The 27,684-nt window shown below is 49.2% G+C and overlaps 1 protein-coding gene across 2 annotated transcripts; it reads right to left on the bottom strand.

Annotated features, from left to right (window-relative positions):
- Positions 1-1,479: 1,479 nt before the first annotated feature.
- On the bottom strand, positions 1,480-27,684 carry MGAT1 (alpha-1,3-mannosyl-glycoprotein 2-beta-N-acetylglucosaminyltransferase). Of its 2 annotated transcripts, XM_014604078.3 has the most exons (3): positions 27,040-27,684; positions 14,124-14,755; positions 1,480-5,930 (listed from the first exon to the last, which is right to left on the bottom strand). In XM_014604078.3, exon 3 carries the CDS (start codon positions 5,852-5,854, stop codon positions 4,493-4,495), a length of 1,362 nt encoding a protein of 453 aa, XP_014459564.1. In that variant the 5' UTR covers positions 5,855-5,930; positions 14,124-14,755; positions 27,040-27,684; the 3' UTR covers positions 1,480-4,492. The 2 variants fall into 2 exon arrangements, with proteins under 2 accessions (XP_014459564.1, XP_006263329.1); XM_006263267.4 differs by lacking the exon at positions 14,124-14,755.

Below are 27,684 nucleotides of genomic sequence, written 5' to 3'. Positions count from 1 at the left end.
TACCTTTTGGGGTTAGGCAAAAAAAAGGTTGTGATGTCTTTTCTCAGAGTTGCAATGAAAATAACTTGGACACCCATCCACCTTCCTCTCTCTCCTATGGGTAAGGTGGGTTTAAGGGTCCATAGGACAGGGCTTGCTGAACTAGTCTAGAGGGACCACTCCCCCAGCAGAGGCAAGATTATTTTAAGTGGCTACTGATGAAGTTCAACATTTCTACACAGATCTTTTCCAGGGCTGTGGCTGTGACTTTGGGTTTTCTGCACCTACTGTGTTGCGCTAATATGACTGCACCTGCCTGACTCGGATGCTGATGCCAGCTCCAACGAGGGAAGTGGGAGCAGGGCAGGTGTTTGTTGACCTGAACTGTGCTGTCTTTCAGTCGAGGAAGGACCAGCCAATTTAGTTGCACAGATGTAATTACATGATGACATCCACAAAGAGCTGTTGTGATGGCACCATGTGGCAGCCCAACACCTCGGTTGCGGGTAGGACGTAACCACCTCTTACAAAACAGTTGCTGTTGATACATCCCCTGTGGCATCAAGCCCTCATAACCTTGTCAAGAATTTGATGAGACAGGATCAAGCATGCTTCTTTCTGCTGTGAGTCAGAGGGTACAGAAGCAACTAAGGCAGCATAGTTTATAGGACAGGAACATTAGATGCTACCTGCTTTCTCCTCCTAGCCTTCAGCTATTCAGAATAGAAGTTATTTGGGACAGAGTCTGGCAACAGAAGGTCCTGAGAGGTGATGTGCAAGAGCACCTTTTGTACCTCTCCATTATAAAAGGATGGGCTCAGATCTAGAACAAATCTTCCCCTCATATTACAAATGTTCCCTTCACTGCTGTCCTTTTTAGAGCAGTGTGAAAAGGGACCTGAAGAATGGTTTGCATTCAAAAGCTTGTCTAACTGCATCCCAATTGTGCAGTTGGCCCAATAAAAAATATTGCCCAAATAAATCTTTGCCTCTTCTATTACTGTCTCTGGGCATTTTTCACATCACAGTCACCCAGCCCTGCTTCTTCTTGCATGTTACAGCAGAGGTACCAGCAACCATGAACCATTGCAGTCCCTGGCTCCTCCTCTATCGAGTAGGGCTGCCGCAAGATCAAACCAAGAGAACAAATTCCCTCTGATCAGCTCCATTCCAACCATACGTGACACTGCTCCCTGTTGGAGCACAATTCATCTCTGTGTCCAGGGTTTTTGCCTGTGCTCGATTTTAACGTTTAATCATTGACTGGCTCTCTTCTGCTCTTCCCCAGGCTCGGGCAGGGATGAAAAGGGATCCCACCACAGAAGACGCTGAGCGATGGTGCTTCAAGTTGGGGGGATGTTTAGAGCATGACATGGACTACTAGCTGTGCAACAGTGTGCTTTCTCATGAAACAATTCCCTCTAACTCTATTGTTTGGGATGTTAAACGTGGGTATCAGGGGAAATGCATATGAACACAATCCAAAGCAGAGACCAAAGACATGTTGAGACGGAAAAGATCCGGCTTTTATTTTATTTTGGAAAATAACTTCTGCAGCTTAAAGTTTTCTTTTGCAGAATGAAGTTTTGGACATAAAAACAGCCTCTCTCCCCCTCCCCCCCACCCCCCGGTTATCCCCTTCCAAAATTCCTTCCTCTCCTCCCCTCCCTCTTTGTTCCACTTGGAATGGCTTCTTAACAAAAGTGTAAAAAGATACCGGGATGAACTTGGCACTGGGTGATCCTGAACTGGCCCAAGCATGTGGCTCCCCTGGTAGCCTGGGAGCATCACCAAGAGCCTATCCCCCTCCACCAGAAAACAGAAAGCTGCTGGAAAGTCATCCCAGACTAACTGAAAGGCCATGAGATGGGGCAAGCATGTGGTGTAGAAAAGAAAAACGCAAGCAGGTTTCTATCGCCATCACCACAACAAAGGAAGGGTTTCAAACTCTACTTCCCTCAGCAGCAAACTTTCCTGTATGGGTAAAGGGAGCTGCTGGCTTCCTAAATACCTGCAGTCTTTGGTTGGGGGGCATGAGAAGGGACTGGAGTCATCTCCTCACTTGAGAAGAGACACCCAGCTGGTGACACCTATTCCATTCCTGCAAAGGGGCAGTCAAGTTTGGAGGAAGTGCTAGGCCACCTTACCCTTACTTGTGTGGGGGAAAAAAAAGGTGTGCAGATCTGGTAAAGGCAGGGAAGCGAACGCTTTTCCCCCTCTGCTGGACTGGTGAAAGGGAACACCCACTGTTTGGTGCTTCATTGTGCATGATAATCCCCCTGCCTTAAAGCCAGGGTTGAAGGCCTCTCTGCATCATGGAAGAGAAGTGCCACCAGGAAGCCATGTTGGGCAAGGGTGGCACAGCTCGCAATGAAGTCATGTGCAAAACAAACAGGGGTGGAGGGGAAGGTGTCAAAGTGCCAGGCAGGATGTAATGGAACAATTCACACAACTCCCTCTTCATGTCCAGGACTCTGATTTCACCGTGGTGGATTTTTGGAGATCCCTCCTCCAAAAGGATCTCCTCAAGATAGATCTCCACAATAACATGCAAGGAGAAGGGGCGGGGAGAATACAAAACACACCGCACCACTCTGGATGGAGCTCATAGGAGCTGGAAGAAAAAGGGCAATCTGCTGACCCATCTGCTCACTTGTCAGGTGATCCCGTCCACCAGACATTGCCCCCACCAGCTGGAGTAGGGGAGCTCCTGTGCCACCTACCCTTTGCCAAACTTGCTGCAGAATGCTAAGGAATTCAACCAGTAACTGGACTGGATCAGCAACTGGTTTCATATTTCTCCTTTTCCTTTGGGGGAAGATGCAAGGAGATTTAAACAAAAAGGGAACAAAACAGTACAACCAAACAAACAGGAAAGCAAAAAACAAAGTGTTACCCTTTGGTGTGGTCTACATTTTGGCCAAATGAGGTTTGAATCCCTACTCCCCTTTTCCAAAAGTGACTCTTGAATCGCTTAGCAGAACCTCACCCCCCCTCCCCGAGGCCAAAATGGGGGGCCAGAGAGCCTCTTCCCCTGTATTCCATCACTTCCTGGTGTTCTCCTCCATGGCCAGGTCTCATGTCTCACCCACCCCATTACTACACCATTTCCCCTCTGCTATAGCAACAGAGGATCAATTATGATCTCTCAGGGGACACAGGGTGGAAGCCCATGCAGGAGCGATGAGCCAACTTTGAGCAAAAACCTGACTACGGAGAAGAAAGAAATTCCCAATGAGGATTAAGGCAGTCTGCAGTTTGAGACTCCCCTTTCTTCCCTAGGGAAAATAACAAGCTGGGTCTTTATGCCCTGGCTTCGCAACAAGCCTCCTCCATACTATGGGATTACATGGGGAAAGAGACAACCGCTGTGGAATACCCATTGTGAAGAGAGGAATGGCTGCGCATAAGGAGAGAGAGGGGGTTCACTTGGTGGAGACAGCTCAAGATGACCAACACACCCCAGAACCGCAGGGCAACTGGAACCCACTGAGGAGGTCAAAAGGCATGGGGCTCTTGATGCTCCATTCCTGCCACCAACTGTTAGATGAGGCCCAACAAAGAAGAGATTTAAAGTGCAAGATGTCCCTGCATCGCTGCTGCACCATGGAGCTAGAGAAGGTTACAGGATGACCAATGTGGGAGGGAGGAAAGAAAATCAAAGGATAAGTGGTTTCTTATCACTCCATCCAAGACAGCACTGGTGATATGGAGCATCAAGAGGGTTGTGATGGACAAGACAGCCCCTGACCTCTACACAATGCCCCGCTATAAAAAAGATAGCTCTGGCAGGACCACCTGGAGGTCCTGTTATCTCTGCTGTTCCACTCCCACTATGGATTGCCAAAGCTGATCCCTCAAGGAGGTCCCTGCCTATATACACTGAGCCCCCAACCAAGGATGGCCATGGGAAAATTAATCAAAAGATGTTAAAAGGGTTCTGTTCTTCCATTAGTCTATCCCAACTTCTGGAGTCACCTTCATGCTACCCCCCACCCTGTTGCTCCTCTGATGGATAATACCTATGCTGGAAGGAAGCCACTGGTTGTCCAGTTTGGTTCAGCTCTATCAAACCCTAGCTTGCCCCTGGTAGGTTATCCATTTTTGGGCATGATTGAGCATTCTGAATGCAGCCCACGGAGAAGCCACCAGGGATGTAGTAGAGGGGAGATTACCAAGCCAGAGAAAGGAGAGACACTGGGGCAGAGGGCTGTGGAGAGTATCCTAGCCCATGCCAACCAGCTCCGCCTTCAATGGGGTTCACAACAATTCCTGTCTCCCCACTCCCTTACCCTAGTTTTAAGTGCACAAACACGCCTGTCCTGACCCGGAATGCACTCGAATGCCACGCATAAAACAAAAATACAAAGTTTGTGTGCCCCCTCCTCATTCTGGAGCACGCACGCACACACACTCGCGCACACAGACACACATGCACACACATAGACACACATCCTCCCCATCTCGTAGGGTCCCAACATGCTGAAGGGTCAATGTCCCAGGAGAGACTGTGCTAACTCCAGGTAGGGTCATAGCCTGTCCAGTCAGAGGGGGGGGCCAGGTAGACACGCCGGCCACGGTAGAGAAAGCTGACAATGCCACGGTAACCAGCACGGGGCACGCCTGACTTGAGGTCGTCCATAACACCCAGGGCCTTGGCAAAGGCCTTGAAGGAGTCACGGCTGGTGTACTGCACCCGAACAGTGCCCAGCTCCTGGCGCTTGTTTCCCTGAAGCTCCTCAACTCGCAGCTCGGGGGCACTATAGACCTTGGGCAGGAACGAGTGCTCGTACTCCTCCTTCTTGAGGTAGGAGAGGTCCATCTGGGTGAAAGGCACGAAGCGGTCGTTGAGCTTGATGAACTTCAGGTACTGATCAAAGAACTGCCCGTGGCTTACGCCCTTGCGGCCAAAGGTCATGGTGCGCGAGACCTCGGGCCTTACGCAGGAGCGGTCCCGCCGCTGCTCCGGCTGCCTCATCCAGTCGTCCCAAAAGGCCCTAGGCCACTTGGGCTCCAGTTCGTCCCACAGCTCTGAGAGCAGTAACCAGCCTAAGCCAGGGAAGAAGTCCGTGCGGTAGAGCAGCTCTGCCTGCCTTGCATCCACCATCTGCTCCTTGCCATTGTCATTCCAGGCAGAGATGCACCACAGGCTGGGGTCAGCCAGCAGCAGTGGGAAGGTTGCTTGGAAGTACTCAAAGAAGTCTGGTGCCACCTCCAGGTCATCCTCCACTACAATGACCGCCTGGTACTGGAAGGTGCGAAAGACTTGGCTCAAGGCCCAGCGGTAGTGCCGGGCAATCTTGTAATAGCCTTGGAACTTGCGGTGGTCGGTGGGCACATTAATGTCGCTCAGGTCCGGCTGCTTGATGTGCATGACTGCATCGCCGTAAGAAGCAATGACCCGCGCCGTCTCCTCATGCCCACAGTCCTGGCTTACAAGGATGGGGAAGCGCTCCCGGGAAGGCCGGTAGTGCAGCAGCTTGTCCAGGCACCGGCGCACTGTGCTCCGGTCACAGGCAATCACTAGCACGGGCAGGATGGCATCTGGCGAGATCCGCGGGCGGTGCGGAACCGTACCTGTTGCGGGCACAGCCCCAGCATTGGAGGGAGCGGCTGGAGGAACCCGACCCATTTCCTCTGCCTTTTTCCTCTTCTTGCTCCAAAGGGCACTGTAGTGGTGGATCTGCCTCAGCAAGTCTTTCTGGCGCTCCAGCTCCTGCTCAGCGTCCTGGGCCAGCCTGATGACCTCCTCAGTCAAATGGCTATGGTCATCAGAGGAAGCCGGAGGCCGGGTCCACAGGAAGAAGAGGAGAAGGGCGTTCCAGGCCACGAAGAGCACCACGCCCCAGAGGACCAGGCTGCTCTTCTTCAGCATCCTTCACAGGCAGAGACCCCCTGTCCACTTGTGCTTTCACTCACTGTTCCTCAGGCGTTACTCCACAGCCATGGACCTGCAAGATGGACAGGAGAAGGGGAGTCAGTGAAGGACAAGCAATGGCCCAAGACTGGATTCTGGATTCTTTTCCTGTCATTTACACTTTGTTACCCCATATTTCACTTCACTTCATTGCTCCCAGTGATAACTCTTGACCTCTGTCCCAGCTCACCACCCTCCTGTGCTGTAACTTCTTCAGGTACCTTCACCAAACAGCAAAAAAGCTCATGGTTACCACTTGGCCAAGCCAATTTATCCGATCCAATGGCTGGTCAGCATTTAGGCAGTGGGTGCAGGTGGGGTAGAGGAAAAGGAAAGATCAATATCCTCAATTTCCAATGCCAGCATTTATTTAATTATCCTACAGTTCAGGTTTCTCTGGATTCCATTATTCAAGCGAGAACAGGGGCAAGAGAAAAGTGCTCGTGGATGATGCCCACTTCTGGACAGACACTGGATTTTGATTGCTCCTCCTACACTAGCTGTGGCTCAGCACTGTGCTGCCTTATATTCCTGCTGGAAGCAAATCTCTTGCCCTCACCTGGCTGCACTACACCAGACCCCTCAAATCACAGCACTGACATCTGCCCAGATCCTACTGGTTCCAGAGGCATTAGACATATGCAGCAATGCTGAAGCCCATAATCTTCCTTGTTTAGTTGCTGCATCAGTAACTTCATTAATCCTCCTCCACCTAGTCCTATATTTAACCCAACAGACCTGCATGCATGTAATCAGTTAGGGTTTAGGTGTGGTGAAATGCTATCAGCCTTGTGCACAAAGGAGATGGTCACTGTCAAGGCTTGAGTCCTCATTTTGACTCCTTGCCTCTAGGATGTTTCAGTAGTTTACAGCTAGATCAACGCTACTGGGTCAGGTAGCCATCCCTTCTCCTCAATATTGATGCAATGCCTTTGGTGTAGCCTGTGTGTGTGTATGTGGTGCGGAGGGGCAAGCGGTATGTTTAACAGCCATACACCAACATTGTATAGGCAGCGCGGAGATGCTGCTACCTCTTGCATACAGCAGTTGGGTAAACAGCCACAGTGTAACACTGTATAGCAATCACTCACCTTGTACTGAAATTTGGGGGGGGCTGTCAGCCAATTGACAGCTGTGGAGCAACAGTTTAGGACCCATTAAAAAGAGTAAAGAGAGACTGTTTTTGTCCCTAAAACTGCTGGGCTCAGGTCAACACTTGGAGAGAAGAGCACCTCTCTATTGAGTCTGCACCCCCCCCTTTCCCACCATACTGAGAAAGAGGGGTCAGCACCAATTCAGAGGAAACCATGTTACTTCTTGAACCACCCTCACAGATTTTCCTCCAAAAACACACCTCTCCCATTGGAAAATTTAGGCAGAAGAGTAGGAAGAACTCTCTCACTAAGGAGGTGGGCAAACATTGGAACAAGCTAGTTAGAGAGGTGGTAATGGACACCTGTCTGGGATGGTTTAGACAGAGAAGATCCCATCTTGAGCTGAAGGCTGGACCTGAATCCTTAGTACCCTTCCAGGCCTATTTTGCTATTTGCTATGGTGCTTTCCCTGCAGTGACCCAGCCCAATCCTGCTTAGCTCAAGCCTTGGGCTGAGGTGCCACAGGAAGATTCTTGAGTTTTGTCTGAAAAGGAGAGCTTGAAAACAGCTTAGAATAATGGCTGCAAGGCCCGCCTGCCAAAGCAGGGAAGTCATGGGGTGAGGACCCAGGCCCAGCTGAGATCCCTTGGTGCTCAAAGGGATGCAGGCAGGACATCCATCTGGGTCTGATCAGCAGGCCCCCTGAGAGATTAGCTTCTTAAGTCAAAGGACCAGTTGGATTTGTTCAAGCACGTGTCTAGGATCCTAGGGGAAGAGGTGAGAAGGGCATGGCCAAGACTCACTGACATTCAGACTGGGTGTTATGGAATCCCAACAGAGGAAAAGTAATGGGGGCTTGCTGGGGAAGTGCTGGAGAGGTCTAAGGGATGGGCCGTGTTGGCTGAGCACACAGAGAGAGGGAAGTCAACCAAGGCCAGAAAGAGGAACTGAGAAAAAATAAATGAGGAACTGAAACTGTGGAACTGCTTTGGGGTTCCACTGACCAACCAATCTGAATATCTCTAGCACGGGTATCGGATAAGGCACAGGACGAAAGTAGCAGGATTGAGGGGCCCTCGGGTGGGATAAAAGGAGGCAAAGGATACCAACCTAAACAGGCCCCACACCACTCCAATTACATTTTTCCTGCAGCCTGTTCAGGTGAGCAAGCTTTTTATAATGCAGCATCTGAGCTCAAGGAAGCAACTCCAGTTTCTCTTCGGAGTAGAAAGACACATTCTTCCTGCCTCGCACAGAGAAAGCTGCACCTGCCGACTCTGCTGAGAAACCCCTTCTTCTGCCCCTTCCTTCCAACTATCTTCCTCAAACCCCGAGAGGGCTTAAGCTCCTTCCCTGGACATACAAGTATAGACAGTCTTGGAGCAACAGGTGGCTGGAGGAAGCAGGAAAGAAGCAAGCAGAATTGCAGGACGGCCAGGGAAAATTGTGGCTTCTGACACTACAAGCAACAGGATAGATCTGCTAGGTTTTGAGACGGACAAATTTTTCTTCCCAATGTCAGAATGCAGATATGGGAGAGCAGGGAGACTACGTGGGGCTGCAGGGCTAGAAGTCCAATCCAACGAAGTGGAGGCGGGGGGAGAAGAGGAGAAACAGGCATCCAAAGCAGTAGTATTCAAAACTGAATGCCCCAGGGCTACCGGGCACTTGAGTGTTTGTGGGGTGAAAGTGCCCCCCTAGTACCCAAATGAGGGAGGATGCTGACCCCACTGGCTGTTGCACAGTGATCCTTAACTAGAATAAAGGTGGGGTACATTTCATGTTAGACCAGCGGTTTTCAATCTGTGGTCATGGGCCCCTGGGGGTCTGCAGACTCTGTCTAAGGGGTCTGTGTAAGATGATTATGATCAAAAGTACATGAATACCCACACTTACTATTCAAAGGGGTCTGCACCTCCATTCAATGTTTTTTAGGGGTCTGCAAGTGAAGAAAATGGTGGAAAACCACTGTGTTAGACAACAGTCAGAAACACAGTATGTGCCGTGGCTGGGTTTAGGAGGATGGAAGCTTCTGCCCCCATAAGGGCAATTCGCAGCTACAGCCTACCCTGGCCCAGGTGTGGGGGCAAAGAAAGGGAAATTAAAGAGGGCAGCCCCTTACAGATAAGGTGTGGGGAAAAGAGTACTAGTGTTATGCGGTGCTGGACCCTGGCTCTGTAGGTCCCACTCAGCCACAAGCCCAGCTAATTGTGTTTGCGTATCTGAGGCTCATTTACTAACGGGCTAAAAGTCACATTGGGAATTTGGCAACAAGCTGAAAAATTCAGACAACAGCCCCTAGCTCCAGGATTGTTTTAGGAGTGGAGCCAAGGACAGGGGGAGTGCTGCATTGTGGGTAGGCTGCCTAACTTCTGGGTCACTCCAACTTGGATTTCACAACCTGCAAACACAGTGAGCCACCTCTCAGCCAAGGCCCCATCAGCCTCATTGAATGTAACCCTTTTAACTCTTTCCGTGACTACCAGAGAAATCTTGCCATCCATCTGTGCAGAAGAGAGTCCTCTTCCTCTCTCAGACACCGGGTACCATCTCCTCTCCTTCTCTGACACCAGGTACTATTGCCTCCACCTGGGATTCACTAACAACTGCAGCTCCCCAACACTCAGATGAAGATTCAAAGCAGAGAGGCAGCTCAGCATTAACATTCAAGGGGATCTTTCTGTCTAGTGGAGCTGACTTCTGGTAGGTGGATGGGAAAGGTAACAGGAGAGTAGTTCAGACAGCTCCAGCCATTCAACAGAACAAAAGCAAGGCCTGATACAGCAGTAAAAAAGGCACTGAAGAAGTTGGATGTTTCAGATTTATCATCCCGGATAAAAGTTTGATCACTACCCAACCTGCCTCAGATAACCTAGGTCCCCTTGCACTTCAAGGGGTGACAGTTTTCAAGGTTATAGCCAAATAAGTTTGGTCAGAGACACCAAGTTGGTTAAAGAGGTGGGTGAAATGTGGATGGAGAGGAGTCACATCCAAGCTGGTTTCAGTCCTCTCCTTCCAATAGCATCCCCAGAGGCCTCATGAGCGAAACACTGAGGAAGCAGCAAATGGGTCATTTTGGCAAGGATTAACATTCAACCTACAGCTGGTGGGATGCATCTGGCAGGGGGAAGGTGGTGTGTTGAAAATGGTGGCATGGAGATGTGTTGCGCCACCCATCTCTCCCACAGTGACTGCATCTACAAAAGTGATGGACTGTGCAGTAGCTGACATTACTGCACAGTATCATCGCCGCATGGTTATTTTTAGGTGCTACTGTGTGGTAGCTCACTATGACTGCACTATAGTGTCTCCTGTAGACGTGCCCAGTATTCCTCTCTGGTGCAGAGCCTGCTGTGTCTGCTTTTACCCTTGCTGCAGAGGGGTTGAGAATCCGTGACGAGCATAACCACAGGCAGCTGACCACACTGGCAAGATTGCTGATCCTGGAGTTAGCCTAAAGGACCGACTCATTTATCTGCCAAAATGCCTCTGCTGAGCAACCAGGCAGCAGCGTGACACCATATCAGCTTGGGGAAGGCAGTGAAGAGATATAATGACAGTGTGCGGGAGAGCTGGATTTAAAGGAAGCAGAAATACGTGTGTCAGAAAGAAAGCAGGGACACAGACGTCAGAATCAAGAACTTCCCAAATGTGATATGGGTCAGGATGCCACAGTTCACACTGACTCAGGGGGTCTTTAGTAATCCCCCAAGCTAAGGGTCTTGGAATTAAATCCCAGTTGAAGCATGGAGGTTTGTGTGGAGCCGAGTCAGACAGGCCAGTGACAGGAAGGCCTGCTGGATTTCCTCTGGATTCTCAGTTCCTCTCTAGATTTCTCCACTGCTCAGCAAAAACCACTGCAGGAGTTGCCACAGCTGGAAAAAGTAAAGCCAAAAAAAGGCAGGCAATCCTGCTGTTCCCCTCACCATCTGACTTGCCTCCCCTACTGCCAGAAGTCCTCCCAGCTCTCCATCCCCACACAAGCTAGCACACTCTGTGGTCATGCACCCTTCTCCCTGATACCAGCTTCTAGCCCCAGACCCAACCTTTGGTGGATCAAAGCAGGGATGCACCAAGATTATGCAGCCAGATGGGAGAAGTAGCAACCGAAGGGTCACACACATCAAGGGGATGGAGCTAGAAAGAAGAACTCCTTCCAAGAAACAGCCAAGTCTTTGTGGCCCCACTGTCAGGAAAAAGCGTTGTTCCTTTACTGCCTCTCAGCATTCAGAGAGTTAACACAGTTGCGCCTCCTCAGTGCTGGGCTCCAAACACTCCTGTCCCAGAGATCTGTGCTGCACAGGGATGGGAAGGGTTTGCTCAAATAAAAACCACGTGTATTAACTGGCTGTGGTTCAAAGAGTTAAAAAAAAAAAAGGAGAGAGAGAGCGAGAATGTGCAAGCAAGAATTCCCTTTACGGTTTATTCAAATTAAGTACAGATCCGGGAAGGGTGTGGGTGGTTGAGGCACGACTTGGGCTCAGCGCTGCACAGGGGCTGGGCTTTCTTGCAGTACTCACAATGAGACGGATCAAGTCTGGGGCCCTGTGCACTGAGAGCACAGCTGTGCTGACCCCACTCCTGCCCCTGCAGCTTGATGAGATCAGCTCTTTGCATCAGGGAATGTCTTTTCAGAGAATCATAGAAAAATGAGGGTTGGAAGGGACCTCAGGCAGTCACATCTAGTCCAACCCCCAGTTCAAAACAGGACCAGCCCCAACTACATCATCCCAAACAAGGCTTTGTCTACCTGGATCTTAAAAACCTCTAAGGATGGAGTCTACCAGCTCTCTGGGTAACCTGTTCCAGTGTTTTACTACCCTCCTAGTGAGAAAATTCTTCCTAATACCTAACCTAAACTTCCCTTGCTGCACCTTGAGCCCATTGCTCCTTGTTCTGTCATCTGTCACCACTGAGAACAGTCCAGCTCCATCCTTGTCCGACACCCCGCTTCAGGGAGTTGAAAGCTACTATTAAATCCCCTCTCAGTCTTCTCTTTTCCAGACTAAATAAGCCCCCCTCGAAAGTCATGTCTCTCAGCCCCCAACTATTTTCATTGCCCTCTGTTGAACTCTTGTCAATTTGTCCACATCCTTTCTGTAGTGGGGAACCCAAAACTGGGCATAGTACTCCAGATGTGGCCTCACCAGTGCTAAATAAGGGAGGCGATTCTTCCCCTCTAATCTGCTGGCAACACGCCTACCAGTGAGACCCAGGATGCCGTTAGCCTTCTTGGCAACAAGGGCACACTGCCAGCTTACATTCAACTTACTGTCCACTATAACCCCCAGGTCCTTTTCTCAGAGCTGCTACCCAGCCAGTCAGCCCCCAGCCTGTACTGGTGCATAGGACTGTCCTGTCCTAAGTGCAGGACTTTGTACTTGTCCTTATCAGACCTCATGAGATTGTGTGCTTATAGAGCACCTGGCACCACAGGACCTCAAGTCTAGGTCAGGGGCTTCTAGATGCTCTTGATAAATACACTGAACAACATTTGGGTCCCTCTGCCTCTCCCCCTACCCTGGCGCACCACTGTTAAGCATGCTACAAGCTCTCACCTCTTCTGTGTGCGTCAAATCCTGGAAATGAGGCAATGTAGGTGTACAGGACTCATGCCAACAAACAAGTCCAAGTCAAAGAACCTGAGAGTGGTGCTGGGCACATGCTCAAGGTCACTTTGAGGCAGCTTTGCTGCCTCGTTTTAAGGAGAGGGGACGTGTAGAGAGCGAGTTAAAAATGCTTTGTAGCAGTGCTCCCCAGCACAGTTTGGAGGCAGTATAGACGCCATATACAATTCAACCAAGAGAGTCTGTGAAAGAGCAGGGAATTAAACCCCCATCTGCTACGTCAGTCTTTTTAACTGTAAGATTATCTTAGTGAAACTATTCAGTTCCCCCATGAAACTATTCCCTGAAAGTCTGCCCAAGCTGCTCAGGTCTCCCAGTTCTTCACAGGCAGTCTCCCAACCTCTTCATTAGCATACAGTAGGCTGGTGGACTTCCCCTTTGGGGCAGAGCAACCCCATGCTGGGAGGGAAAAAGTTTGTTGGACTGGTTTGTAATTTGTCTGAGACAGCAAGAAAGAAGAATGGAGCCCCCAGGCTACGTCATAAACCAGGTTACACCCACCAAGAAGGCAGTTAAGGTAAGTCAAAGCCCTGAGCAAGATGGCAAAAAGCCAGAAGAACTATAAAGAACCTCAAACCTTGCTGGAATTTACATTGACACCTTTATCTACAAGTTTAGATGGCAAGTAATGCTGGTGAAAAAAATCCTCTTGAGAGAATAAGAACAGAGGGGACTTGTGATCATTTATCATAGGCCTGATAATCAGTCATCTAGGGAGTTGCATTCCTCATACACTCACCTTAGCAGTTTAAACACAGCTGTGTCCAGCCAAAGCACCACCACCACTACATACGCCACGGCAGCACCAGGCACAGAAGAGAGGGTGGCACTGAAGAGACCCCGAGGCAGCGCTGGGACTGAAGGATGGGCAGAGTACAAGCCCAGCCAGACTTCAACAGCACCCGGACTAGCCACGTAGCGAGGCAGACCCACGTATCGACTATACTGTCATTTGAATCTTAATCTGCAGCTGCTTTTCACAGCCTTGACTAGCTTTCCAGAGCCCTAAGCTTTTCCTCCTGGTGCCAAATCTTCCCGGGATAGGAAAAGCACCAACCAGAGAGGTAGGAGGGAAAACACTCCATATTGTGACCCTAATACTTCTCAGGAAGAAGCAATGATTTAGTTTCTCCCTCATCTATTTACATGGGAAGTGCCAAAGGGTTAGAGACTGCAGTGTGAGGCTGGTAAACGGGGCCCTAATCTCAGCTAGGGCAAGGACTTCTCTCTGTGGGTCTGTGCAGCACCCGACACAACGGAGCCGTGTTTAACAGTCCAAACTGAGAACAACGCCACTGTACGAACGACAGTACAACCTAATCGCAGGCACAGGGACGTTATCACAATTGCACAGGAACAGACATGACCTTGCACACACACAGGCACATTTTTTAAGCAACCAAAGGCTACAAGTCCTTCAGACCTCCCAGTATGCCCCTGACGTTCTTGGCTCTCCTCTCCTGTACAGGGAAAAAGTTAGGTGTACTTAGAAAGTTTCCTCCATACCAAAGTTGCCGTCCTCTCTCCATCATGACAACATGTTGAGACGGGGGTACCGCGTTCCCCCACGTGGGTCCCGTTTTGTCGGGTATCAAGGCAGGTGGTCGTCTGGATTCCAGATGAGCCGAGTGGGTCTCCCTCTCTCAACCTCTCTCTGTCCTCAGCTGAATGTCAAGCCCGGCTTCCAACTTCAGTTTGAGAGACAGTCTCTTTCTGTGCCCGTGATACAAGTCTGGTCGGAGGACCCCGCTGTCAGACACTTGGGCTCTGTCCCGGTTCTCCCACCTCCCTTCCTTGCCTCTCTTGGTGCCAGTCACTGTTCAACAAGGCGAATGACCCAAGTCCAGCATTATAAACTCTTCTCTCTCCAATGGCTCTAATCGCTTGAGTCTCTCTCCCTGGTATCCGATTTCCAGCCGCAGGGGAAGGCGGGAGGGAGGGGGGAATAGCAGGAGTTCTCCAGAGCTCAGCTCTAGGCAAGTCAGGAGGGCAGGGTGGAGGGGACGGGGACAGGCAGAAAAGCCAGCCTCTGTGTCCTGCTGAAGTTTTAATACAAAGCAGCCTCCCCAGAGCTCAGACCAGCCCAGTCATGTTTCGCTGCCTTAGTGGTTTCAGGAAACGTGGCCCTCCCATGTAGGCTAGAAAGGAAGGAAGGCAGGGTCAGAGGTTGCTATGGGGCGGCTCTCGATCAGGAAGTCAGCCCCCCCCCCCAGCCTGAAACGGAGCAGACTTTAACCCTTGCACACCCAGAGCTGCAAGAAAGATGAAAAGGAAGGGGAAAATAAAGAAATGAAAAAAAGCTGACATGATTTTGGGGGGGGGGGGAGGAAGAGGAGGAGGAGGGAGATGAAGAGAGCAGATTCAGCTCTCAGTCACCTTGGTATAACTCCACCCAGGTTTGAGATCAGAGGGGCCTCTCCTCACCCGCCCAAAAGGCAGAGAGCAAAGTATGGCCCAAGTGCAAGAACCAGAAGGGCACATAACAGCGGGTCACAGGCTCAAAGTGGAACTTCATTGAGGAAGGGTTGGAAACTGTCACTGGGGAGAGAAAAAACTTTCCAGATGATCAGAGGAAAAGGAAAACCCCATAGCTCCAAGGAGTGGATTTTTAATGCCACGTTTCTTTACATATGAGTGTTAATTATTAACAGTGACTCCTACCAGAGACCATAAGGACGGAGAAGGTCCAGAAGGCAAATGAGATACCGGGACTTCGACCTCCAGGGAATCGATTTAATCTGATACTGTGCTGGGTCAGAACTGGATGGCTCGGGGATGATGGCTTTTCCCTAATAGGAAGCACAGGCTTCAGTCCATACCAGGTTTGGGAATGGGTGTTAGAGGTTAGGCACAAAGGATCTCCCATATCCATGCTTTGTTAAGGTTTTCATAGCATTTGAAAATTATCTGGGAATTTCTGATACAGGCTGGGCTACCATGTTTTTCCTCCAGACTCCTGGATGGAAAAGGGTAAGAGAGTGGGGTTCAGATGCTAACCTCAAAAACATGCTCTCAGCCAATTACCCTGGCCCTGCCCAAGCCAAGACAGATCCCTTTATATCACAGCCTGTGAAAAGCCAGGGCATGGAGAAACAATTCAAGATGGGTGTATCCAACCTGCCTTAACACTCCTCCTCGTCCCACAAACCCAGATCTCAGCTCAGATTTGGAAATTCAGAGGTGTGTGCACCAAACTTAAGAGGCAAACTTTGATTACAGTTTCACCACCTCAGAGCCAGGATTCTGAGTTAAACTGGGTCAGGCCAGGTCAATTTGGAAAGGAAGCCTCCAGGAAAGGCTGCATGCTTTGGAGGAAGGGTGCCAGCATAAGGCATTCCCCTACCCTCTTAAATCAGTGCTAACTTCAGTGGCCCAGAAGGTGCTCTCCCTTTCAAATGAGACCAGAAATGTCTGCTTGTCTCCTCAAGTGAGCGCTAAAGGTACACAGGATCCCCCCCCAACACACACACCCAATGTCCTGCCTAGGTTTCAGTGCCTCCCTTGAACTCACCCACCTCACTGCAAGTCAGCTGGTCCCGATGCATTTTCCCACATGGGTGTACGAGGCTATCAGCCTCTGGAGGATGAGAGTCAGAAACTGGTGGAGTATCCAGATGGTGGAGTTGAGGATGCAAACCTATCCACTGTACTGTGGGCATGCACCCCTATGAGAATCTACTATAGTCTCCCAATGGGAGGATTTTTGGCTTCACAATTTATGATGATGCGGGACTGCTCTAAGGCTTTCCCTCTAACTTGTCCCTAGCTAAAAGGCCATAGGAGCAAGCAAGACAAGGGGGGCATCTGATCTCCAAGGCCTCTGGGTTGGGGGCTTACACATAGGATGCCTGCCATGGATTTGGGAGTATCTGAAGCTTGAGGCTGAAAAATCTGGGAGGCAGGATACTTGCCAGGGGCAGCGCCATACAGACCTGAATGACTGAGCTCTGCTCAGCTTATATCTATATCTGTACACATACCTCATTGTTTCAACTAGGATTCCCCTGTTTTTCTGGTCCTGTTTCCTTACCCATTTGCAGTGGTTACTATGCCCTGCCTCTGAAGTGGCTGCATTTCAATGTGGAAGAAGCAATTTTTGTGCAGTCACCTCTGGGGCAAGGTATTTCAGTGCTAGGTGAGAGATTTCTGTTAAAAGGGAAAAATAAGATGGTGGAGGGAGATTTGGGGACCCTTCAAGATGAAACGTAAGAGGCGCACAGAAGCCTGTATCAGCAATCCTGATCATGGTGGCACAACAGCTGAATAGGCAAGCTGGATCCCACTCAGGCTTATGCCTCAGTGCCAGAATGAGCTCGAACCAGACAGGATGGTACAGAGAGCAATGGGGGTCATTGCCCATCTCCCCATATCAGGGGTTTATATCAGGTCTGTTCAGCATCCCACATCTCACTCCTGAAGATGGATGGATATGTAAAGCAAGCTGGAGGATCTCTGGTGGCTCTACCCTGCTATGGGCCGCAAAGCTCTGTTCCCTGGAGCACCCAAGCCGCCTGTGCTCACACTTGCTGCTGATTTCCAGCCTCTACGCAGCAAGAGTAAGTACAGGCACAAGAGAATATCAGGGTGGGCTGTGGATGGGATAGACAGCATGGCATAGCTGCGAGCTACACTGGATATTCACAGGCCAGATCCAACCTCTTTGTGGGCTGAAGGTTGCTGACCCTTACCATAAAGATTTGGGACTCTGCTCCATGCTGATGAAATTGTTAAGCAAAGGCAACAACAGCTTATGCTTTCACAGTTCTCATTCTCTGCTGAACTAGCTCAGGCTCTGCCACTCTTTTCCTTTTGTGTTCTCATTCAACTTCAACACTGCTCCCAAACCAGGCTAGATGGCCCAGACGGGAATACAAGATAGAATTTGGGCTCTATTTTCACTTCATCCTTTGGCGGGTACAGAAAACAATTTAAATAACTCAACTGCTGAGAGCTCAGTGCTTTATGGTGATTTCCCCTTGTATGCCGAGACAGACCAACAAGCTCTCTTGTGATACTTTGGGAAAGAAGCAAAGCAACTGAGTTTGCCCAAGCAGAAAGCCCCACAAGATACACCCTCCAACCCACACAATGATGCTGAGGGTACAGCAATTTGAGTAGCATTTTGCAATATGCCTGCTCACACCTAAGCAAGGTTGATCCTAATGCCTGGGCTCACACGGCCAAAGTCCCTCTGCAACGAAGAGGGACTCTGATCTAGTTTTCACACATTGTTCTCACCTGAGTGGCTCATGGTGCTGGCAGAAACAAAGGAGCACATGCTCTTTCCCCTGCACTGGGTCCTCCTCCAGGGCAAAGGCTGGTTGATTAGCAAGGGCCCATGCACAGAGTTTTGCTATATCTGTACCAAGGCTGAGAATGGCACAGAACCCTCCAGGCAGTAGATCTAATCGTCTTTGGAAAAGTAGACTGAGGCTGGAGACAAACATGAAAGAAAATCAGCTGCACCCGAAGAACCACCTGCCCCATGCCCAAGAGACATTGTGTGTTGCGCGGGGTGGGGAAGAGATGCAAAAAGTGAGCAAAGATGAAAACAGGAAACCAGTGAGCACAGTAGGTCTCTATGATAAGGGGAAGGTGTTTCCTGTGTTCAGATCAACAGTCAAAGGGACCCAGATGGGAGACTTTGAAAGATTCAGACCAGGGAGGGGAACTAACACTGGAGATGACAAGAACCTGCACAAATGATAAGCTCAGCAGGAGCTTCAGAAAGCAAAGGGCCTTCTGGATTACTGGTCTAGTGCCCTGTGTTTATAGGTAGTTGGTAACTCACAGGATTACCAAATTGCCACTTTGAGCCCTCACCCACAACTGGAAGGAACAATAACTGAAACACCAGAAACATACTACATAACATGCCACAGATAAAAACTGCAGAAACAAGAGCATTGGCAATGTCCTGCCACTGCAACAACAAGAAGATAATTAGATTTTTTGAACATACACGAACCTAAGAAAAAGACTACACCCCATGCTACAGAGGAAGGCCCAAAACCCTATAGTTTCTGCCAGTCTGACATAAGGGAACAATGGGAGAGGTATAACTAGTAGTTAAAGCAGGGTGGATTTAAGAGCAAGGGCATCAAGGGTGTATCTGTGGCTCTGCCACTTACCCACTGGGGGACCGGGAAAGCCACACCCTGAATCACACCTTGTTTTGTTCACCTGAAAAGAACGCTAATTGTTCATTAGCACAGGTTTCTCCAGACCATCATAAATGCCTTTAGTATAGGGGCAGGCAAAGGCCCGTGGTGGACTCCACTTCCCAGCAGCCACTGCAGTGGCTGATTTCCATGGAGACCCCAGGAGTGACGGGGCTGTGACAGCGCGGGGACAGGGTTTCCATGGAGACTGGCCCAAGCAGTGCTGGTAGGGCACTGCTGCTCCTGGGGGTTCTGTGGAAACCAGCTGCAGTGGCATGGGCAGGTGCTGCTGGGGCTGCCAGCTGGATCTGCCATTTTGCCCACTCATGCTTTAGTGGCTTCTCCAGTGGTGGAGCATAGGGTGGATAAAAATCAATGATTTAAAAAAAAAAAATCAAAAAAAAAATCAATAAATAAAAAGAATCAGATTTTTTATTTCAATCATCTTTTTTTGATTCAATCATATCTTTTGATTTTTTAAGATGTTTTAAAAAAAACACTTTATATAAAGATAGTTTTAATTTAATATATGTTAAAGCTTAAAGATATCATCATGGAATAGCGATCATAACTTCTAATCATATACTATTTGAGACAATATATTCATGTAACCTTTTTAGAAGTTTTATAAATAGGTCACAACAGGCCATAGACTATATTAGGGGCCCAATCTTATGGGGTTCCCAGAAGCCCAGCTATAGGTTAGAAAACGTTAAAGAAAAACCACTCTACCCAATGGGACTCAGTGCTCAGTCTAGATCCAATTAAGCATCTCTGTGATGCTTAGTTTTAGTTCTCAAATGCTGGATTTGTGCCTCCAGGTATCACAGGCAGACGAGGTTTTTTGGGTAGATGTGATATCTTTTATTAGATCAGCTAAATAGTTGGAAAAGTTGTTCACAAGCTTTTGGGCACAAGCACCCTTCTTCAGGCCTAAGCTAGAGATAACATCTTGTTAACAGCAGTATATGGATATGAGAGAGAGCAGACCCGATTATTACCCACCCATCAGCCCTATTGTTTCTTTGCAAATTTGTGTACACACAATCAAGCCCTGGCCTCTAAAAGTGCAAAGTGTAAGAAGTTAAATGAATAAAGGATATTAAACAACAAGAATGCACTTTTGATAGGAAAGAATGATTAAATTGAGGCTTCCTGACACATGATTTAAATAATGATTTAAATCAATTTGATTTAAATCAAATCCACCTTGGTGGAGCACAGCAAGTACAAGGTCCCCCAAGGAGGAAAGGCACATCAACTCACCCTATACGTGGCGAGCTGGAAGCCTGAATGCCTCTTCCTGCCCTCTTCTCCATTACACTCATTTTAATCCAGGCCAATCCCCAACAAGAATAAACCCCTTCAAGAGAAGAACACAGTCAGGAGCACAGCCTAGGATCTTATGCTGGGTTAGTACTAATCTTCTGGGAAGGGCAGTGGCAATAACTCCCCTCTTGCACAGACACATCCCAGGTCCTTTGGGCTGATAATTAGGTGCTCTTACCCAGCCTAGGCCTGCTGCTGCAGACTGGTAGCTGCTGCTTACACAGAAGAGGAACAGACACCAGGATCTGGCTAGTTTAAGAGGGTAGGGGACCTTCCCCTCTATCCAGCCCCAGACTGGGGGCACTGGCTGGCACATGGGGCCACTCCAACCCAGCCACACACACACAGTGCCTAGGAGCTATTCTGCACATGAAAGCAGTTTGTGGATTTCAGCCAAGGTTAGAGCACACAGGTATGAACCTGGAAGAGGCAGCCAGAGATAAATAGCCCATAAGATACACATTCCTGGTCTGCGAGAGTGGGAAACAGATGAGAGAGGGGCTAGTGCCTTTTGGCTCCTGTTCCCAGTTGGGGGCTTCTGGCACGGTCCCCCTCCCCATCTTGTTGTGTTGGTACCCAGAAAAGGGGCTGCTGAAGCTGGGAACTGCCCTAGTATTTCAGGATGCGGGTTTCCTTGTGAGACTATTTTTTAAAGCAGCAGACTGGTTTATAAGTGGTATGGGCAGAGGGAGAAACTGGGGAGCCAGGGAAGCTGCCGTGTCAACATGGCTCATGACACTTATACCCTGACACATGTCCTGACATGACTAGGCAGCTTGAACAGGGCCAGCACGATCCAGAAACCTCCTTCATAGCTGCTCACCATTCCAGGGGAATCTGATACCTCATTTTCTTCCCATCACTTGTAGTTTCGCTGCCCAAGCGATTCACTAATAGGCTAATCAGAAGGCAGTGAATGGTAGTACAGTGAAAGCCGAGTTATCCAGCACCTTACAAGCCGGCATGCTCTGTTAACTGGGATGCCAGCTTGTAAGGGGAAAGTGAAACCAGAAGTTCCCACCTTGGCAAATCTGGTTTTGCAGAGCCCCCACAGCATGGGGGAAAGCAGCCTGTGCTGCCAAGCCCCCACGGCCCAGGGCATAGCCACCTGTGCAGGTCTCCCCTCTCTGTCCCTTGGGGCCTACAGGAGGGGCGACGGCCCAAACGGGCAAAGACGCCTGTTCAGTCTGCTCCGTTAACTAGCATATTTTGTTATCTGGCACCCTCCATTCCCTGTGGGTGCCAGATAACAAAGCTTTTACTGTACCTTGGCTGGGTAGAGGCTCTAAAATATCATCCCTCCCTGCCTGACTTCAGACTAACAAAGTTAACTACCTCTGTCTACTATCAACCAAAGAGCAGATAAGGGAGCCATCCTGACCATCATGTATATTAGGGTCTGGAATCTCCCCTGCTCAACTGCCTCAAGGTGCCACAGATAGAAAGAGACTATACTAGCTATTAAACATGCAAAGCAATCAGGCGCTGTGCCCAATTCTAACAGGGAAAGACATAAAACACAGTATATTGCTAAATTCTGGGAAGATCCAGGCAACTTCCCCATGGCGCCTCAGTTGGAAGACATGCTTGCTTTAATTGATTCTTTCTGGGATATTTTCCTGAGCTCGATGGAAGGAAGAGCCACCATCTGGGCTACACATACAACAGTAGGAGAGGCTTAGTCTTCACATACAAATACCTTGGTGGCCAACTGACCACAGCAAGAGGTTCCTGTGCCAGCTTATGCCACTGGTGTGAGACAACACACCACTCCTGCCTCCAAGAGCCGCTCTAATTAAAGCGCTGCATCGTCTCATGTATCACTGTCCCCCCGCCTCAAAAGAGTGGTGGAGACACTTGAACTAAAGTTTGTTCAATGAACTTTAGTTCAAGTGACCCTGCTGCCATTGTGAAGTACAGGGACGCTGATACACGAGACATGGAGGCTGGCTGGAGTGCAGTAATTACTATGCTCCAGCAGACTCAATTAATCAAGTCTTGTCCAATGCAGTGTAAGGGCAGCCTCCAATTCCCAGCAATCCCAACATTAACCTAGTACACTCGGCAGACTTGACCCAGATCACCTTCCCAATGCAGTTCTTTGTAGGGCAGAGAGGAGCATCACTTACATGGTTTAAAGTTGACAATGCCCCCAAGGCTGGAGAGCCTGGCTCTTGGCCCTTTCCCTATCCTTTGTGCACTGGACAAAGAATTCCCCTGGATGCACCTTGTTGCAGACCAGGAACAAGCTGACAACATCACTGCAAAAGCAGCAAGAAAGGATCCCTCTCTGTCTTGGCCTGCCACTCCTGGGAAAGAGAAGAGACTAGAAGACTAGAGAAGATAAGACTGAGAGGGGAATTAATAGCAACCTTCAGCTACCTGAAGGGGGGTTCGGAAGAGGATGGAGCTGGACTGTTCTTAGCGGTGACAGAACAAGAAGCAACAGTCTCAAGTTGCAGCAAAGGAAGCTTAATTAGATATTAGGAAGAATTTTTTCACTGGAAGGGTAGAAAAACACAGGACCATATTACACAGAGAGGTGCTGGCATCTCCATCTTTTTAAGACCAGGCTAGACAAGGCCGTGGCTGGGATGATCTAGTTAGGGCTGGTCCTGCTTTGAGCAGGGGGCTGGACTAGATGCGACCTCCTGAGGTCCCTTCCAGCCCTTATTTTCTATGATTCTCTGAAAGAGGAAAGCCATGGCCCAAGGAGGTAGGTGTTAATGTATCTGGGGAGAAAAAGAGGAAATAAGAGAAAAAGAGAGCGAGACATTAACTAAAGGACTGAGGGGGTTCTGCAGAGTTGTGTGAGGCGAGGAACGGAGCTGAGATAGCAAGGAGGTTGCATGTCAGGATTGGGGGGCTTTGGGAGAGCTGTATTGTAGGGTAGGCTGGGATAGCAGGACACTGTTGGAGAGGTTTAGGGGACATCAGCAGAGCTGGGTGTGCAGGGAACATAATGCTAGAAAAAGCAGTAGAGACTGCAGACTAGGATTGAAGAGATTGACAGAGCTAATGTTTTTGAAGCCCTCGTCATTCAGCACTTTCCCTTGCCTATTGCAGGTGTGAGAAACTTCCCCTCTTCACCTCCCACCACCCGGAACAGCCTCCTTGGAGTTCTCTGTCACGCCAACTCGCCATTTGTTAGCAAACCTTGCCTGAAACCCCGCCCCTTCACCTCTTAATAACAGATGGAGGCACATTAAATCACTAAAGCCTTTCGAGATAATAATTTAAGCTAATTTTGCTTGCTGTGGTCATGATACACTTAGCACACCCAGCTGCCAAAGCATTTAGAAATGACAAACATACAATTCTGGAGCAATCAAGTCTTTTAGACCCAACACTGTAAAGTTACTAATGCAGAGGAGGTGGCTGATCTTGTAGTAGTAAACACTGGCCAGTCTAGTCAGGAAATCAGGATCAGTTCTCAGCTTTGTCCCAGATTCCTTGTGAGAGTATGGGCAAGTCAGTGAATCGCTTCCTTGCTGCCCCCCACTGTAAAAATGGGAAGAATGACCCTTCCTTCCCTACAAGTCTGTGATATTTAGGCCAAGATATCTGCAGGGCAGTGATTGGTCCAGGGGCGGGCAATTATTTTGGGCAGAGGGCCGCTTACTGAGTTTTGGCAAGCCATCAAGGGCTACATGACAGGCAGCCCAGGGCAGATAAATATTAATTTTCTGAATTTTTTAGGGGGCCCGTGGGCTGGATAGAATGGTCTGACAGGCTGCATCCAGCCCCCAGGCCACATTTTGCCCACCCCTGGACTGGTCCTCAATTGCTTTGTAAAGGCTGTACCCAGGATATAAGAGCCTGTAGGTCAGCGGTTCCCAAACTGTGCATTGTGATCGCAAATGTAGTTGCATCATCAGCAGATGGGGTCATGGTAAACACATATCTGGGTTTTCCAGAGTGAAAAAAACGCAGGAAAATGTGGGTTTCCCTTTGTAGACTGGCAGAGTTCCAGCCTGCAAGTGGCTGCTTGGGGCTGGGGGGAGCAGGGGAGGGCCACTGGAGGCAGGGGGTGCCACATGCATGTGTGTGCTCAGTGGGCAGGACCTGGCGCAGGAGGGAGTGCCGTGCCGTGCCATCACGGCCGCCAAAGTGAGGCACAACAGCAACAGTGGTGTGGAGTTGTGCCCCCCCTCCACTGCTACTGGGTGGGCAGGGGGCGCCTCACCTTGGCGACCACAGCGGCATGATGCTCCCTCCCATGCTGGGGCCTGCCTGCTGAGCAGCGAAGCCCCCGGAGGGAGGGCAGCAAGGCAGGGAGCCCCAAGCCCGCAGCAAGCAGTATGCACCCCACTCCCCCTCTGCCCAATGGGGTCTGCTCCGGCCATGCCACCCATGGGTGGGGGGAGCCACGCTTTGCACTCTATTCTGGCTGCAGCTGCCACTGCCTCCCACAGGCAGCAGCCAGGGGTCGGGTGCTATTGGGGGGTGGACAGGGGGCTGCGGGCCCTGGCCCTGGAGCACCTGGGGGGTGGGGGACTGTAGGTTGGGAGTATGAGGCCATGCTGAGGAAATGGGGTTATACTGAGGAAAAGTTTGAGAAGCACTGCTGTAGGTCCTGCCATGCATACAGAATCCCATCTTGTATTTATAGAGTACTCTTCCATCCTAAAGCTATCCCAGCCATGCCATCATGTGCAGGCCAAATTATTCCAGCACTTAGAACCCCCAAAGTGCCATCATACAGCACTGCTGCCTGAACAACCACTAAGTAACTACTAGCTAGGGCAAGTGAATTAAAAAAAATATATATATACACATACAGACAGACAGACACACACACACACAAAATACAAAATATATGCAGTCTAAATCTGCCACTGCTTTTGAATAAATCCATCCATATCCACCATCCCCCAAACACCCCCCCCCCCTTCATAAATTAATTTTACAAAATGAGAGACGTTTGAGACTACTGGAACAGAATATTCTCTTAGACATGTTCTAGGGCTAGTGACATGAAAAAACAGCATTAGCATTAAAGAAATTCATAGATGGATTTGAAAACACATCTCTTGCTCCCATGGTAAGGTTTAATAGCCTAACTTTCAAGATCTACAAGCACTCTCAGCTCCTGTTAAAGCATGGAGGTAATCAGAAGCAGAAGTGATAAGTAGAAAAGGAGAACAAGCTTTGACTGAACACATTATTTAGTGCTGCCTCCCTATTTCTGTAAAGAAAGACTCTTACTTTGTTATCAACACTGTGCGGGGTTCAAATTTGAAGCCCACTACACAAAATACCCTCTTTGGTTTTTATTCTATTACTGTTATTATTAGGTACTGAGAAAGAGAAAAGCCTGGGGAATGTGCGTACTCCTAGCCACCCCCCCCAAATAATCTCCCAGTAAACTATTTCCATCTCGGGCAAGATAAAGCTCAAAGACAATCAGATCTCAGCAGCCCCCACACACTGTAGGATGGACGAGCCTTATTACATGGGATATCAACTGCAATACAACCTCAGGGAAGGGGGCATGCATGGGCAGAGAAATGGGGTATAGAGCTTTTCCCTACACTATTGCTCTAATTAACATTATTTCCATCTGATACTCAGTCACTTGTTCATGAAACAAGCAGGTATGGCCTCAATTTAGATCCTAACAGGGATGCACTCTACAGTAGCTTGCACTATTGTCATTTTCAGCAATCAAATCAAAGGTTCAACAAATGACCTTGAAATTTCTTCTCATCAATATAGTACACCAATTCAAAGGGCTGGGGATATCAGTGTGCACAGATGTAGTTGGCAGTATTGTTACCCAAGATGTATCCAAAGTGGAGAGGAAGACAGACAGAAGCCTTTTTATGCAAGACAAGCGACATCCAATGACAGAAAAGATGACATATTTTGATTGCACAGTGCAAAGCAGGGGGGAATTAAACCTGTCACTGTTCTTCTCCAGCAAAACCACCCTTGAGGCCATTCCTTCACAAGTTAGCTGCAACATGGTGCTGGATTCTCTAGTGAGGCATATCCCAGACAAGAGACAACTTTAAGTCAGCCAGGCAGGCTGGGTGGGTGGGGATGGGGTCATTAGCAGGCTGGGGAACAAAACCAGAGCCCAAAGTGCCCACTGATGGGATATTTCAGCAAAGAAGATTGTAAGACTGTGCCTCCTTGGAACAAACCACTGGGCCCATCCCCTTCAAGTGCTCCAGGACCTCATGTGAGCAAAATGGAACTATCTAGAGCAGTGGTTCTCAACCTTTTTAGATTTGAGGCACCCCTCAGGAAATGCCAGCTCTTGCCTTTCACTTGTTTTTTAGCTACAGAAAAATAATAGAGCAATTCTTCTGTTGCAAGTAAATCAGAAAGACCCAAACAGGTCAGAATGTTCTCAACACTATGGATTCCTATGTGAAATCTGTGGGTTTATATCTTGTGAATCAAGTTTGTACACCTTACAGTGCTAATATTATGTGGCAACCCATGGCACCCTTGAAAGGATCTTAAGGCCAGGGTACCAAAGAAACCCAGTTGAGAATCCTGATCTAAAGAAATAGAAGCATCCACTCCCATTTGTCCAGCAGTGAATACACCAGGGGAAAGCACAACACATCACACACCTAGCTGTGCAATATAATTCCATGGCAGGACAGCAGTCAATCATCTTATGCCTCAAACCCCAGAGGGGCCTATTGCTGATGTGTCTTAGAAATGCTTTGCTTATTCCTAGAAACATCTCCAATCTTTCAATTTACAAAGCCACTGGCCTCGAAATCCTGCAGCAGCAGCAACATCCATCGATTACCCATCCAAATAGGTTCCTTTAAAAGGCAACACATCATCGTTTCCCAGATCTTTTGCCAAGAGTCTCTATTGCAGGCTAAAGGACAAGAGATTGGAAACAGCAGGAAGAAAAAACTTAGCATCTTTCCTAAGTTAGAAAGTACATCATAAACAAGCCTCACCTGATCTGTTCTGGCTCGGGGGATTGGTGTATAAGTGTCTGGCTCTCTCCTGGGGGAGGGGGGTCTCCGGGTTCCCCCCTCCCCCTTCCAGAGCCCTGTGTGAAGACTCAATGCAGGAGAAGAGAAGGAACAGGTCTCTCCAGCCACTGAATAACTTGTTTGGCTCCCCGTTTTCCAGCCTGAAGCAAACACTCACACTGCAAGCTTTCCCCCTTGCAAGAGACAGGCGAGTTTTGTACTTGTCTCCCCAGCCCAGAGGGAACTTCAAGCACCTTCCAAGAAATATCAAGACATTGTGGCCTTGTGGGTCTCTGGGGAGGAGGACAGAAGTGTAGGTGTGCGCCTGGCTTTTACTGTTCCCCGCCGATGCCACTCCAGGTTGCCTGCAGGCCAGGCTGCACCACTGCCATAATTGTTCAGTTGCTCTACTTGTCCTCACACATCTGTGTCTCCAGAAAGCGGTTGCTTGCAGGCCACAAGTCAGTGTCCCTCCATGCACCACTGTTTTCAGGCGCAAGCCAAGCTCCTGATGTCCTGTCTTGTAAGAGCCCTTCAGCTCCTGGTCATCTACTCCTGCCACTGGGAAGCAGGTCTGGTGTTGTGTCCTTGTCTCTGTTCACGTCCTCTTTAGCTAGGGTCTTGGCT

This window comes from Alligator mississippiensis, chromosome 11, assembly GCF_030867095.1.
Source record: "Alligator mississippiensis isolate rAllMis1 chromosome 11, rAllMis1, whole genome shotgun sequence".
Lineage (NCBI taxonomy): Eukaryota > Metazoa > Chordata > Crocodylia > Alligatoridae > Alligator > Alligator mississippiensis.
This window is presented reverse-complemented; position numbering and strand designations above follow the sequence as displayed.

Coding starts and splice junctions, on each gene's coding strand:
- MGAT1 (XM_014604078.3), bottom strand. CDS start 5,854: ATGCTGAAGAAGAGCAGCCTGGTCCTCTGGGGCGTGGTGCTCTTCGTG.